Here is a 14023-nt window from a genome sequence, read left to right as displayed (position 1 = left end):
GAGCTGGACCCACAAGGACAGTGCGCTCTCTGCCCCTCCGTGTCTCCTGCTTTGTGGCTGGTTGGCACCTTTGGCCACCATAACCCATAGGTTCTGATGACAGGCTTCCAGGAGACAGGACTGGGAGCCTGTCAGTGCTGCCCAGGCCACTGGGGGTTAAATGCTGCCCTATTCTGCTGCCTTCTGCCCTCAGCAATTTTATTGTCTCCAGAAGAAAGTTTACTTCTGCCAGTGAGCAAACACCACCTTGGCATCTGTCAGTTGGGACTGGACTGGCAGGAGGAGGGGGCCCTGCCCCAGGCTTGTGCCTTGGCCGTCTGCCTCCTCCCAGGGAGGGGGCTGCCTGGGACCCTGGCCAGAAGTCAGCTCAGCTCTGCTGAACTGGTTTTTTCTCCAGCCTTCTTGACCTGCCCCCAGCCGAGTCCCTGGAGCCACCTGCTCGCAGGTTCCCAGCTCGACCCGAACCTGGAGCGGCTTGGGGTCTTGGGCTGGGGCTGGGAGGCAGGAAAGGAAGGGGAATTAGGGGCTAGGAGTGGGGCGCAGGAACTACTCCAGAAAGGAGAGCTGTGGGGGGCTGAGGCAGGTCCCCGCTGTGTGGGTCTGCCACAGTGCACACATCCCCTTGGCAGACACACACCCATCCGGTGACACTTTGTGTGCTAACAGCAAACTTCAGAGTCCTCTTCTTCCTCCTCTGCACACCTGCCCGGCAGAACTCCCTCCAGCCTGCTATTCCCTGACCCTGCTCCCGGGACTCTGCCTGCAGTGCTCCCCACAGCTGCATGGAAGAACCTGCACAAAAGGCAACCTCTTGTCTTTACTTGAAGGCTCTTCTGTTTGGCTAAAACCAGGGGCTTGTCACTGGAGGTGGATCTGGGGGAGAAAGGACACAAGGTGGAGAATAGATCACCCGCCACCTTGACCTTTTCTCCCTGTCCAGAGGCCAAGGGGACAGCAGCAGGGACAGGGGAGGCGGGGGGACTGCAGTATATTTGCCTTGAATAATGGGTTTGTGTCAGGGCCCTGCCAGGCTGCCGGGCCCAGAGGGGCCTCAGAGAGACATCCGACCTGACTGGGTGAAGCCAAGGCCGGGGTGCGGGTGAGGATGTGGCGAACTGGCTGCAGAACTCCAGCCCTGGCCCAGAGGGGACCTAGCTGGGGGTGGGGAGGCTGGAGCAGGGCTTGGGCAGGGTGTGGGCCCGGCAGGGCACAGCCAAGGGTCCAGAGCCTCGGTCCTGCCCACTCCCTCGAGCGATCCTCCAGGAGGAGCCCTCCCAGGGGTCCCACACAGAAATGCTGTCAGAGGACAGGCAGGACACAGAAAAACATGGCATGACCTGGTATCACACCGCAGAGAGCCTGGGACTGTGAACAACCAGGAACCCCAGGCCTCGGCAGTCACTTTTACAATTTTGATTTTAAAAAACGGGGCGCCTGGGTGGCTCAGCCGGTTGTCTGACTTCGGCTCAGGTCATGATCTCACAGTTCGTGAGTTCAAGCCCCGCGTCGGGCTCCATACTGACAGCTCGGAGCCTGGAGCCTGCTTCAGAGTCTGTGTCTCCCTCTCTTTCTGCCCCTCCCCTGCTCATGCTCTGTCTCTCTCTGTCTCTCAAAAATAATAAATAAAAATTTAAAACCTGGGGGCACCTGGGTGGCTCAGTCAGTTAAGCATCCGGCTCTTGATTTCTGCTCAGGTCACAATCTCATGGTTCGTGGCACTGGGCCCCATGACTCTGATAGCACAGAGTCTGCTTGGAATTCTCTCCCCGTCTGTCTCCCTCCCCTATTCATGCGTGCTCTCCCAAAATAAAAAACGTAAAAAAAAATCCAAACCTATTTAGAGGTCAAACCTTGAACTTGAGTTTGGGACCCCAAGTATCCCAATGCTCTTGGTCAGTGCTCATCACCAGGCACCCAGAACAGTAGGGTCACACCATCTGTCACCCTCCCTGTGCAGCAGGGCCTGGGGCCCCGGAAGGTTAAGAGACCAGCCGCCAGCCCACTGGTGGTCAGCCAGGACAGCACGCAGCATGCTGGGCACCATCCCCCCTGACAGACGTCCCTGCCACAGAGAACTCTCAGCTCGAGAGACACACAAGACTCAAGAGGACCACATCCAGCCAGGTTGACACAGTTCTGGATTTTATCCACAGTCGTACAATCACAACTGATATATATATATTTGTATTTATATACCTTTAAATTACACAATCATGTACAAAACAGGTGCATTGCTGAGACCACAGCACTTCTCGGAGTTTCACAAGTGTCGGACTAATGGAGTCAGGAAGCCTAGGGCAGCAGATGGCGGGCGGCAGGGCAGCCCTGGTCCCTTGCAGAGCCGGGCTGCAGAACGGTGGTTAACTGGGGACAAAACACATTAGTCGCCGAGCCCCACAGGGCGGGCCCGTGCAGCATTGAGGGTGTGGGTAGGGGGCTACAGGAGGTGGTGGGCGCGGCGAGGGGCGCGGCCCCCACTCTCGGTGGTGAGTGCCCTGACACCAGCACTGACAGGCGGGGCCAGGCCCCTAGAGCTCGGGGGAGGAGGGGGGGACCGCCAGGTAGGAGACCCTCTGTCTCCGGGGTCCTGAGGAGCCTGGGGACCGAGGGAGACTGGTCCCAAACTGGGCCGTGGAGGTGGTTGCTCAGAAAGGATGGGATTTCAAGTCCCTGCCCCGGGGGTGGGCAGCTGGAGTGCTGAAGGGGACACGTCTGGGGTCCAGGCAGGACCACAGACCCTCCCCAGGTGCTAGAAAGCCACTGGCACAGAGAGGGGGAGCCCAGGCCCCAAGGCGCAGATGTGCCAGTTTCCTGCCTTCCAAGGGTGGTGAGGGGCAGAGGCCTCAACCCCAACTCCCCCACCTGGAGGAGAGACCCAAGAGGGTTTTGTTCTGGAACTGGGAGGGTGGAGGGCTTCCAAAATCTTGCTTCAGGCTCCGAGGGAGCCTAGGGCACATCTCAGGCTGCAGCGGATGCCCAGAGAGCAGACAGTGACAGGAAATGGGGTGCTGGGGGTGGGGAGTCTGCCTGTCCCTGGGGGTGCCATCATCCCCCCCCCCCAACTCCCCTGGCCCAGTTCAGGCCCCTGCCAGAGTCTCCCAGGATCTCTGCACTGTGAACAAGGGTCAGGGCCTGGAGGATGGGGTCCATGACCTAATAGTAGACTGTCAGGGGAAGAAGCAGGGAGCAAAAGAGGACTGAGGGGTGCCAGAGGGGCTGGGTATCCCACTGTCTTTACCTGGAGGCCGGGAGGGAGGACGGCGGGGGGCGGGGGGCAGGTGCTATGGAAGGGGGTGGGTGTCTGCAGCGCTGAGGCCCAGAAGCAGGGCTCTGCCGGCGCTACCGGAAGTCCCAAGGCCTCACCCTTGAGGCTCCCAAGAGATCCTTCTTCCAGCCATGTCCTCCCACCTCGAGGTTTTGTCCTGCCCTGGTCTATTTCTCCGAGCCTCCCAGGGGCCCCCACATATGGGAGAGGCTGGTACCTGGTACTAGTATTTAGTAACCCAACACAGCTTTCCTTCACCAAACACAGGAAACTCTCCGACTCTGGGCAAGCCTTTTGCCTCCCCCCACCCCCAAATGTCCTTTAACTGCTACCCAGGCTTAGACATAAGGAAGGGCTGCCAGCAGGGGGGATGCCGCTCCAAGGGCAGGGGCTGATTGAGGAGGAGGAGACAAGGAAGAAAGGGTGACTGTCCTGCCCCTGAGGGCCCGGGCCCCTCCCTCCTGCCAAACCCCTGTCTTTCCCATTGGCTGCAGTGTCCCTGATGGTGCCAGGCTGGAAGCTCCCTCAGACACCGCCCCCCCTCCCCCAGTGTCTTCCCAGACAGGCGAGAGAGGGGAAGGGCAGGATGGGAGGCCACAAGGCTTAGTCTCCTGCAGGCTGGCCGAGCCTAGTGCAACTAGGGCTTCAGATGGACATGGAGGGAGGAAGGTGGGTGGGCAAGGTGCCCCCCCCCCCCCCCCCCCGCCCCTAGGAAATGGGAGGAGGCTGCTACAGTTGCCGGCTTTGCCCCGGGCTTTGAGGCCCCTCCCCCTGCCTGAAGACTCATGAGATGGAGGCAGGGTCTCCCCAGGTGACCAAGAGGTATGGCCCTGAGGAAGAGCCTGAGCCCAAAAGGCCAACAGCTGGAAAGAAGGACCCCAGCAGGGTCTTGGTCCCTCAGCTGAGCCTCACCCCAGTGACACTGTCATCAACTCCAGCTCACCCCTGGTCATGTCTGGGGGAGTCCAGGGATCCCGGGAAGCATCTAGGGGAGAAGAGAATGACGGTTCCTCCTCCAGCCCCACCAGTCATTAGGGGCGAGGCCAGGAGAAGAAGGGCACTCCCCGGGGCAAAGTGGAAGACTAAAGACTGGGAGGCCCCCCTTCTCTGGGGTCTGGAGGGGAGGCCTTTGAGAGTAGGGTGGTGGAGAGAGGGGAGCATCGTGAGGCAGAAGGAAGAGGTCAGAAAACCGAGCCCAGAGAAGAGGAGGGGGAAGGGTGCTGGCAGCCTGGGGTGCGGGTGGGGGTGGGGGTGAGGGGTGTAGTCTGGGGAAGTGAGGCAGGAGAGAAGGGTCCGGGAGACATCCCTCAGGGCTCAGGAGACTCTTTGGTGGGATCTGAAGAGCAATGTTGGAACGTCTCTGTTGGGCTAAGTACTAGGACCCTCGCCTACCCTGGGGCCATCACCCCAAGTCCCACCACCGCCCTGGCCTCCAGGCAGCCCTGCAAATGCTTCTGTCTCTGTATTTTTTGTTTTGTTCTGTTTTGACTTTTAAAAAAATAAAAGCTTGATCGGAAAATATGTCTGGAACTCTATGGCGAGGGAAGAGGGACAAGAGAGAGAAGGGAGGGGAGGTGGCGGGTGAGGAGTGAGGGGAGGTGTGAAGGGGAGCAGGGCAGCTAGATGGCCTCCACGTAGTTGGCGGGATAGAGGCCCAGCTGCCCACTGTCCAGCCGCCCGCGGCACCATCCCTGCTCGTCCTCCTCGCCCAGCTTGGTGAGCTCATCTCCTAGGAAGGGGACACAGAGGAGCTCATTGACGGGGGTGGGGTGGGGGGGGATGGGGACGCTTAGAGAGAGTTTAGGTAAGCCCTCCAATACTATTATTCTAGGCCCACCCCAATGCCCTCCCATGACTGCCCCAAGCTCACTCTGAAGATCAGCCCCAGCCACACTCTCACACCCCAACACCTAACCTGCTGCTGCCCCCACCCAAACAGCTAATCTGGGTCTCAGTCCAGCCTCCCAAGCCCAGGCCCCGCCTCTGGCTCCCTTTTTCTAATCCTGTCCCTTCTCCAGGCAGCCCCAGCCCTCAGGCCCCGCCCCCACCCTATTCTCAAGTCCCGACTCCACCCCTGGCACCCGGTTGCCGCTCTCAGGCCCTGCCCTTGCACCCTAATTCGAGTCTTAGCCCAGGGGCCAGGACCACCCTCCAGGTTTGGCCCCGCCCACGCACAAGGCCCCGCCCCCAGCCGCGTTCCCAGCAAATCCGGGCGTCTCCTGCCTTCACGCCCCACCCCCCCAGCCCAGCCCAGCCCACCATACCAGCCTTGAAGCTGAGCTCATCCTGCTCCTGGCCGTCGTAGTCATAGAGTGCCCGCACACGCACTCCCTTGGCGTCGTCCTCGAAGGGGTTGGAGCCCCCATTGGCCTCATTGCCCCCAAATGGGTTCCCGCTCTCGTCGTCCGACCATTCGGTTGCATAAGGCTGGCCCCTGTCGTAGCTGCTAACGCTGAAACACAGCGAGGGGACCCAGCATGAACTGCCCCCTCCTCCAATCTGAGCCCTGGCCCCAAATTTCACGAAGACTGGAACAAGGATGGGCCTGGTAAGAGGGGCTCCCGGGCCAGTGACCCTCACTGACAGCTCTTTGGACAAATGTGAGGCAGGACTATTAGCATTATTACTCAGACCTTGAGTGAGGGGGTGCTGAAAGGGACCCCTGAGAACATCTGACCCATCATCTTAGAGGGGCACTAGTGGTTAATGAGCTTGACCTCTTGGACATCATATCCTGGCTCTGAGGCTTACTAACTAGCTATGTGACCTTGGGCAAGTCACTTAATCTCTCTGGATTTCAGTTTCTCCATCGGCAAAATGGGACTCTAAACACTTCTCAGAGTGTTGGGAGGCTTCAGTGGGTTAATATATGGCACATGCTTACAACAGTGCCTGGCACACAGTAGGTGCTCTCAAAGGATGACCCACCACTACCTTTGAGAGGACCACGGGGTTGCCGTGATTTAGATCATTCCTGGTCTTCTGAGGTAAAACTCATGTGCCCCAGTTTGTGGGCCCCTCTGGCCCCCAGGAAGCTCCCCAGGAGGCACTCACCTGCCACGGTCCCCAGCCTGGGATGTGGACTCCACCACTCCAGTGGCATTGGTCAGCGTCACCCCCTCTGCCTTCTTGGGCTGCTTTTCTTTCTTGGTGGCGGTGTGAGGGAGGTCTGGGTTCCACTCCTGGTGGGCACCAGGGGAGCAGTGAGGCAGGGGGGCTGCCCCCTGAGGTCCCTTCCAGCCTTCTCTGTCTTCCCTTCCCCATCCCCACACCTCCTCACCTCAAACTGGGGCCAGTTCATGGGCATGCCGGGGCCGCTGGTGCTGCGGAACCATCTGAGGTCATCCTGGGCGTCAGCCCCCCGAATAGCCTGCTCCAGCTCCCGGTACACGTGGACATAGCTGTGCACAGGGGAGATCAGGAGTTGGGGGCCAAGGTGCACCGTGGCCCCTTCTCATCCTCGGCGAGGGCCAGAGGGAGCCCATTCAGGGGACCAGGGTGCTGGCATGCCCCCCAGCTAGGAAATCAGCTGGGAGCAATCTCCTTGTGGTCAGCTCCAGCAGGCACCCTCCCCTATCGTCACCTTAGCCACAAATCCATCCATCCAAGCGCATTTCTCTAGTGCCTAATCTGTGTTGGCTTGCACCCAGGCGGCCACTGTATTTGGCACCTCTTCCTCCTTGGCCCCTGCGGCTCTGCCCACCCTTCCTGTTCCAATAACATGGGGCCCAGGATGCCCGGCACACCATTTCTCCCCTCTGCGGTGGGTGCCTGTGCCCACCGCGCTGCCACGCCCAGCTACCTGCTATTCTCGGCAAGGTTGAGGTGACGTTTGATGTCCAGCAGCACCTCCTTGAGGAAGACCAGCCGCTTTTCCTCAAACTGCTGGCACTGTTCAAACACCTGCTCCATGCTCTCCATGTACTGGGGTGTGGTCTTGCCCACGTCGTCCAGCACCTTCTCATACTTCTCCTGCATCTACAGACCCCAGGGCAAAGGAAGGGTGAGAGCCAGGCCTGCAGCTCCCGGCCACCCCCGACTCCACCCCTCGGACCCCAGCCCGCCGGCACCTTCTGTACATCCTGCTTGCACTTGTCCACTTTGTCCTGCAGCTTCTTCTGCTGCTCGGGCGTGACCGACTGCTCCGTCTTGCTATTCATCTCCCGGGTCATGGCCAGCTTTTCCTCTTTGCAGGCCAGATGGTAAGCCTTCTTTGCTGCCTCCAGCTGTGGGGACGGGGGAGGGGAGGTACAGCTCCTGCTTGTAAGCAGGAACCAATGTGGTCGCTCATCAAGCCCTCCCACCTGCCGGGAGCAGTGGACACACGTTCCTAAGAGGCAGGAGGGGTGCGGGCCCTAGCTCCAGGTATGGGAGCAGTGCCCACCCATGCGTGGATGTATCCCCACCTGGCACTGCCTGCTGCCCCTACGGACGCCCTCCCTTTGGGCACTGAGGTGCCCGCCCCACCTGTGGATATTTCTTCCTACGAGGCTGTGGGGCTCCCAGCGGGCGGTGCACTGCCCGCCCCATCTGTAGAGTCTCTCCCTCTGATCAGATCGTCCCTCTGAGCTCAGCTGCCCACCCTTGACCCTTCTGCAGCAGCCACCCACTGGGCACCTCCTTCATCTTCTTGGCCCAGGGCTTCTGGGCCTTGCGGAAGCCGTCCTCAGCCTCCTTGGTCTCCTTGAAGCCGCCCATGATCTGCTTGTGATAGGCATCCTTCTGCCAGTTCTTGACCTTCTCCAGGTCCTCGTTCAGCAGGTTGTTCTTCACTTCCTGGTGCAGTTCGCTCACCTTGTCCGCCTCCGTCATGATGGCACCCCAGGCCCGCTCCAGGCTGCCATACTGTGGGCCTGAGGAAATGGTCATGGGGTCACGAGGCCCTCATCGCCCCCTGCCCAGGGGCCTCCTTCTTGCCTCTTTTCTCTGACGCTTTCCCCATACACGCCATGGGTGCAGAAATGCCCTCCTCTGCCCTCTTTATAGTTTTTCCTGTCCTTCAGGGCCCAACTACCTCCTCTGGGAAGCCTTCTCTGACTGCTCTATTCTCACAGACTTCGGCCTGCAGCCCTCACAGAATTCTTCTTATAGCACCTACCTCTGTGCCTACTCCCTATCTTCTCCTGTCAGCCCGTGAGTCCCATGGGGGCAGCCTGCACCCCGTGAGTTCTCACAAGCCCAGCACAGCACCAGGCACACAGTAGGTGCTTCAGGAATGTTGACTGTTACAACTGAAGAACCAGCTGGTGACAGATGCCAAGAGGCCACCGGGACCAGTCATGCCAGTCATTTGTTCCTCTGTGTATTGGGGATCAGCTCTGTGCCAGGCACTGTGCTGGGCAGTGTGGGCTCAGCCCCTGCCCTCATGGGGTTTAGAGACTCATGGAAGAGAAAAAAAAATGTTAACAAATACATGTAAACCCCAAGCTGAAATTGTTCTAGATTGAAGGAATTGAGAGCCAGGACAACTAAATGCGGTAATGTGATTCTGGATTGGCTCCCAGACCAGCACAAACAAATTTGCATATGGGTGATATTAAATGTCCCGAATTTGATAGTTGAACTATGGTTATGTAAGCAAATGTTCTTACTCTTGGGAGATACGTGAAGGATTTAGAGTAAAGTGGCATGCGTCCCACTTACATGATTCAGAACACATATGCACAACGGAAAGAGGAACTGGGAAAACAAATGTAGTAAAATTTTAACTGGCGAATCTGGTTGAAGACTAGAGTTCTCTCTACTATTCTTGCAACTTTTCCCTAAGTTAAAATTATTTTGAAATAAAAAGGTTGTTTTGTTTTGTTCTGTTTAATCCAACCTAAAATTGTACAAAGTCGTGTTGAACAGGGACAGGGAAGACTTGGCTTGGTTTGGGAGGGTCAGAGTGCAGTGTGGGGACGGTGCCTCCAAAGGGCCCGTGGCCCGGGGGGTGCAAGTGCATCCGGGTGGCTGGGCGCTCCCAGAACCCGGGCCTGTGGGGAGCCCGTTAGGGCCTGGGCGAGGCGCACGGGGTGGGCATGGGGGCACCTTTCTCGATGAGCTGGCGCCAGCGCTTGGCCCAGTCGGTGAGCTGCTGCGCGTACGCCTTCTCGATCTTGGCGCGCTCCTGCACGCAGTTCATCAGGTCGTTGCACAGGCGGTGTCCGTCATCGATGCGCTTCACCGTCCGCTTGTAGTTCCCCACCTGGCGGCCAAGGAGCGAGCACGACTCCCGCGGGCTCCCCGCCTCCCCGCCCCGCCCGCCCAGGACACCGCGTCCTGCAGGGGGCGCCCGCCACGGCCACCTTCCCACCTTCGCCGCCTGGCCGCCCCGCGGGAACGCACTGGGGGCTCCCCACCCTCTCATTTTCGGGGACCCCAACACCCTGCATCATACCCGACACTCACTCCCTCACCCCACTCTAAATATAATTTCCTCGCTGCCACAAAGTGCGGGATTTTGATCATTTGGACCCAGACTAGAATGAATTATTCATCTTGTTCTTGTGAGCTCAATGTATCATATTTATAGAGTCGTGTAAGTGTTGAGTTGAGCTGCAGCTTCTTGACATAATATTATGTTTTGTAGACATCTCATTAAACACTTATTAATTTAGGTTTGGCAGTTCTCACTTTGGGTTTTGGAAGCCAATCGAAACATTTTATTTCTTGGTCTCAAATAGTTTGGGAGGCTCCTGAAACGCTGGCTCTAGTCTTGCCTCCACGTCTTTGTTGCTGGGGGGCTTCGGGAACGCATGCCACAGGGTAAGGGCAGGGGGCAGCTGTAAAAGCCTGTGTAAGCTGTAGAGCTCTGTACCTGCCTTCGTGAAGCGTCAGGCCTCTGAGCGAGGCCCCCAGAGCAGACGGTCAGGAGGGGGCCTGTTCCACATCATGAAACGCTATAGGATCTCTCCGGGTGCAGGTGTGGGGCAGAGGGGCTCTGGGCTTGGTGGGCAGTAGCCTTACCCCACTTCATGGCTACAGCCGGCCCACTGAACACCAAGGGCTTTGGAGGGACCCGAGGGGCTGGGGAGCAAGCCCTGAGGTTGTGGGTGGGTGGGAGCCTGGGCCGCCACAAGGCCAGGCTGTCTGGTCCCCAGGACCTGGGGAGCATCAAAGCCTCACCTCCCAGAAGCTGTCAGTGGTCTCCTCCGGAGCTAGCGAGGCCTCGTCGTAGGAGCCGGACATGGTGCAGCCGAGGGGAGGGGGACAGGTGGGAGTGCAGCGGTGGTCAGCAGGCTGGGCTGTTCATGCGCTGGGAGGGCAGGAGAGAGATCCCTGCAGAGGGGCGAAGCGCCCCACGGGCCCCATTCTAGGCCTGGGCCCCCAACTTGCTGTGAGGATGAGGGCTCCACAGGCTTGAGCCTTGCACTGGGATGGGGACTTCCTGCCCGGGGACTGGCTCACCGTCCCTAGGGTAACCCCAAGAGTCACCTTGTGGCACTCCTCGTGCGCACACCCCCCCCGCCTCTCCTCCACGAGCCCTCCACTCCATATCCTCGCCCTCCCTCTCCCCCAAATCCATCCTCCAGCTCCAGTGTGGCACCTCTTCTCAAAAGCCTGCCCCCACCACCAGAACCAAGGCACGCACAACTGTTTTCGTGTTCCTGGAGTCGGTGCTAAAAGTTAGAGCCCCCCAATTACATATTTGCTTTATATAAACCTGCAGCTTGCCTCATAGACACACATGGCTCCTCAAAGCCAGCAATGAGGCTAGTCTTCAGATATGTCTGCACCCCCTCCCCAGGGCCTGGCACCCTGTAGGGCCCACTTGAGGCTCAATGAACCCCAGCTGGCTTCTTGATCTGCCCACGTTGGCATTGCCCCCACCCTGATCCACCCAAACCCTTGCACCAGGCCAAATAGCAACCCCCAAGCTCTCCCACCCAGCAGAGTCCCTGGTCTCAGCCCCTAGAACCTCCCTAAATCCCTTACCCGGAGCCCGGGCCTAAGTGCCCTGGGAAGCTGGCAACACAGCTTCCTCCCATCTCTGGTCCAGGCTGGGGCCCTGTAAATCGCTCTTTTGGCTGCCCTGATGCCCAGCTTCAAAAGCCTCCATTAGCCACTTACATGTCTCCTTACGAGTCCCAGACATGTGGCTTCCCGCCCTACAGGTCAGACCACTGTGATCTGTGTGAGTATCGGAGCGGCTACGTGTGGCCTGGATCTGTCGGCAGGCATCACGGCTGTCCAATCTAGGCCGTGTGCTGCCCCAGGGCTGGGGACGCTGCCCGATTCCCATCCCCCATCCAGGCCTCACTGCCACCCCACGCAAGAACAGCTCAGTAGTCAGGAGACAGAGCCCAGAGGGCCAGGCACCTGGTCTTCAAAGGGGCAGTGAGGCCTGTCAGCCTCAGACAGGGGATGCCCGGGGGATGCCTCCCTGTCTCTGCACTGCAGTCTCAGGGACCCTGCCCAATGAGGATCCTGGGGAGGGCCGGCCTCTGGAAAATCCAGTCCAACCTGGGGGCTCAGGGGATGCCCAGCCCTTATAGCAGCTGACCTTCAGGCCCGGGGCAGATGGGACCAACACGCGAGGATCCTTGGTCAAGGATGTCCCTCCCCTCTCTGGCCTCAGTCTCCCTATCTGTCCAGGGCCCTGTTCCCCAGTGCTGCCTCCTCCTTGCTCCCCCTAAGCACTAAGGAGATTTTGTTCCTTTCCCCTTAGCAAAACCTCAAACTTCCCCACAAATTTGTGCATGGTGGGGGCGGGTAGGAGGAAAGGTGCTTAGAATTCATCAAGGGACAAAGAAACGTGTCTGAATTTTTTTTCCTTCTGAATTGGGCACTGTTCAGTTACAAAGCAGTACTCCCTTCACGAAGAGCACTGCATGTAGACATGGGAAAGCAAAAGGCAGGGATATTTAATGAAGGACTCTCAGCCAGGTTAGGTAAGTATCCCTGGGGCCAGAGCCCCACCTAGAACCCGTAAAGTCATACAGAACTATGCTCTTCGGGATCCAGATAAAGCACAGCCATCGGCAGGGTGGCGGTGGGAGCAGGGGGTGAGGGTGCAGGCATGTCTGCATGAGAGTCCACCCCAGGAAGTGGGGAGGTGACTTGATTAGCCTTGACTAGGAGATGGGGGGGGTGTGACGGCGTCTCCTCTCCCCACTCCAGAGGCACACCTCCCTCACCCCGCAATGCTGCTCCCAGGAAGTCACCTTCCAGCCAGCGGGGCAAACTGATGACGCCTAATTTCATGTGCTGCAGCCCTACTTGTAAAAGCCAAAGGCTGGACACATCCCAGATGCTCGTCCAGGGGACTGCGTAAGTAAATGATGGTGCAGGCGTGCCAGGGAACCCTTCCCAAGCTGTGGCACTGCAACAAACCAAGAAGGGTGCAGAACAGTGAGCCTGCAGATGCTTCCATTTGTATAGGAGGAAATACATATGCAAGGAACACTTCTGGAAAGCTGGTAGTGGTGGCTGCCTTCGCGGAACTGGGTGGCTGGGGGACATGATGGGAAGGAGATTTTTCAGTCGGTCCTTTATGCCTTTTAAATTTTGCCTCGTGTGCATAAATTGCACTTTTTTTAAAAAAAAAACCTTCCGGCCCCTGTCGAGGAGGAGAGCTGAGGGATCTGAAAGCCAGGACCCAGAGGGCGCTGGAAATACAGAGCAAGGGGACAGTACAGCTAAGACCCGGTGTGTCAGGCTAGACGGGAATACACAATGGTGGAGACCAATCTCCACTTTGTCCAGACCCTGGGGGGAGCGGGGAGGACTTGCTGGGGTCCCTCCCTCAGTGCAGGCAAGTCACGGGTCTCCGGGGTCCCAGCTGAGGTGGCACATATAACAGAAATAGCTCTAGCCTTGGGGTCCCTGCTCTGTCACCAAACTGCTGTGTGACCCTAGGCAATTCACGTGACTTTGTTGGGCCTGCTGGGAAATGAGGATAATATCAGTAGCTGCCATCACTGAAAACGGTGCATCTCCTCGAGTCAGGAAGCCGGTGTGGCCGGCATCTGTTGTGCCCGTGGGCAAGCGCGATACGCTCTTAGAAGTACCCACCAAATGGGCACGATGCCCATCTGACTTTTCTCCCCAGTGGCTGTAAAGCTATCGTGGCCCTGCAAGCCCTTTATCATTGATAATAATAACTGGCATTTATGGAGCACATACTTGGTGCCAAGGACCATTCATGTGTCTTAACTCGTCAAATCCTGCCAGCAACCCTAGACGGCAGGTGCTACTATGGCCCCCACGTTTCAGAGAGAGCCCAGAGGCTGGGACGGAGCTGAAAGAGCTTGTCGACTCTCATTACTGATTTGTCACCATTGCTGGATAGGGGGCGGTAGTCCCACGGGGAGGGAGGGAGGCTGCTGTTGTAGAGCCAGGGAAGGGGCCGGGTCTTTCTCGCCCACAAAGATGGTGTAGCCCTCAGCATGCTGAACAGGGGGCACGGCCTCTGCTCCAGCCCTACCACTTACCAGGGGGATCTCAGTCAAGTCCTGTCACGAGGTCTGTTTTTCTAACTCGCATGATGGGAAAACAATACTCGAGTCTCATGTGACACTCAAGTGATAAAAGGGTAGTAAGCGCTTATTGAAACATATAGACCGTTATGGAAGTGTGAAGTTTTCATGTTGGCCTTGACCTTTCCTCTAGGGAGAGAGGAGCCCCAGGGAGAAAGGGGTCCCTCCTCAGGCCCCAGCTGCCTTTAAAAGACCCTGGAGGGTGGGGGCCTCGGTCATGTTCTGTCTGCCCCTGGCTTGAATAAGGGACAGAGGAATTAAGAGCATAAGCCCAGAGAGGGCAGGCCTGCTGTGGCCA

General features: G+C 58.3%; 1 protein-coding gene across 4 annotated transcripts in view; it reads right to left on the bottom strand.

Annotated features, from left to right (window-relative positions):
- Positions 1-4003: 4003 nt before the first annotated feature.
- Positions 4004-14023, bottom strand: part of PACSIN1 (protein kinase C and casein kinase substrate in neurons 1) — a 55474-nt gene continuing 45454 nt past the window's right edge. For 2 of the 4 annotated variants that reach the window (XM_042938497.1, XM_042938500.1), the window contains exons 2-10: positions 10373-10502; positions 9296-9452; positions 7883-8118; positions 7336-7491; positions 7068-7243; positions 6546-6666; positions 6320-6447; positions 5530-5717; positions 4004-4994 (exon numbers count right to left, since the gene is read on the bottom strand). In XM_042938497.1, coding sequence (XP_042794431.1) covers positions 4885-4994; positions 5530-5717; positions 6320-6447; positions 6546-6666; positions 7068-7243; positions 7336-7491; positions 7883-8118; positions 9296-9452; positions 10373-10435 — 1335 coding nt within the window. In that variant the 5' untranslated portion in view covers positions 10436-10502 and the 3' untranslated portion in view covers positions 4004-4884. Of the gene's footprint in view, positions 4995-5529; positions 5718-6319; positions 6448-6545; positions 6667-7067; positions 7244-7335; positions 7492-7882; positions 8119-9295; positions 9453-10372; positions 10560-11182; positions 11346-14023 lie in introns of those variants that run through there. The other 2 variants (XM_042938501.1, XM_042938498.1) reach the window with 2 other exon arrangements.

This window comes from Panthera leo, chromosome B2 (genome assembly GCF_018350215.1).
Source record: "Panthera leo isolate Ple1 chromosome B2, P.leo_Ple1_pat1.1, whole genome shotgun sequence".
In the NCBI taxonomy this organism is placed as follows: domain Eukaryota; kingdom Metazoa; phylum Chordata; class Mammalia; order Carnivora; family Felidae; genus Panthera; species Panthera leo.
The sequence above is the reverse complement of the archived record's forward strand: the minus strand, read 5'-3'. Positions and strand labels throughout refer to the sequence as shown.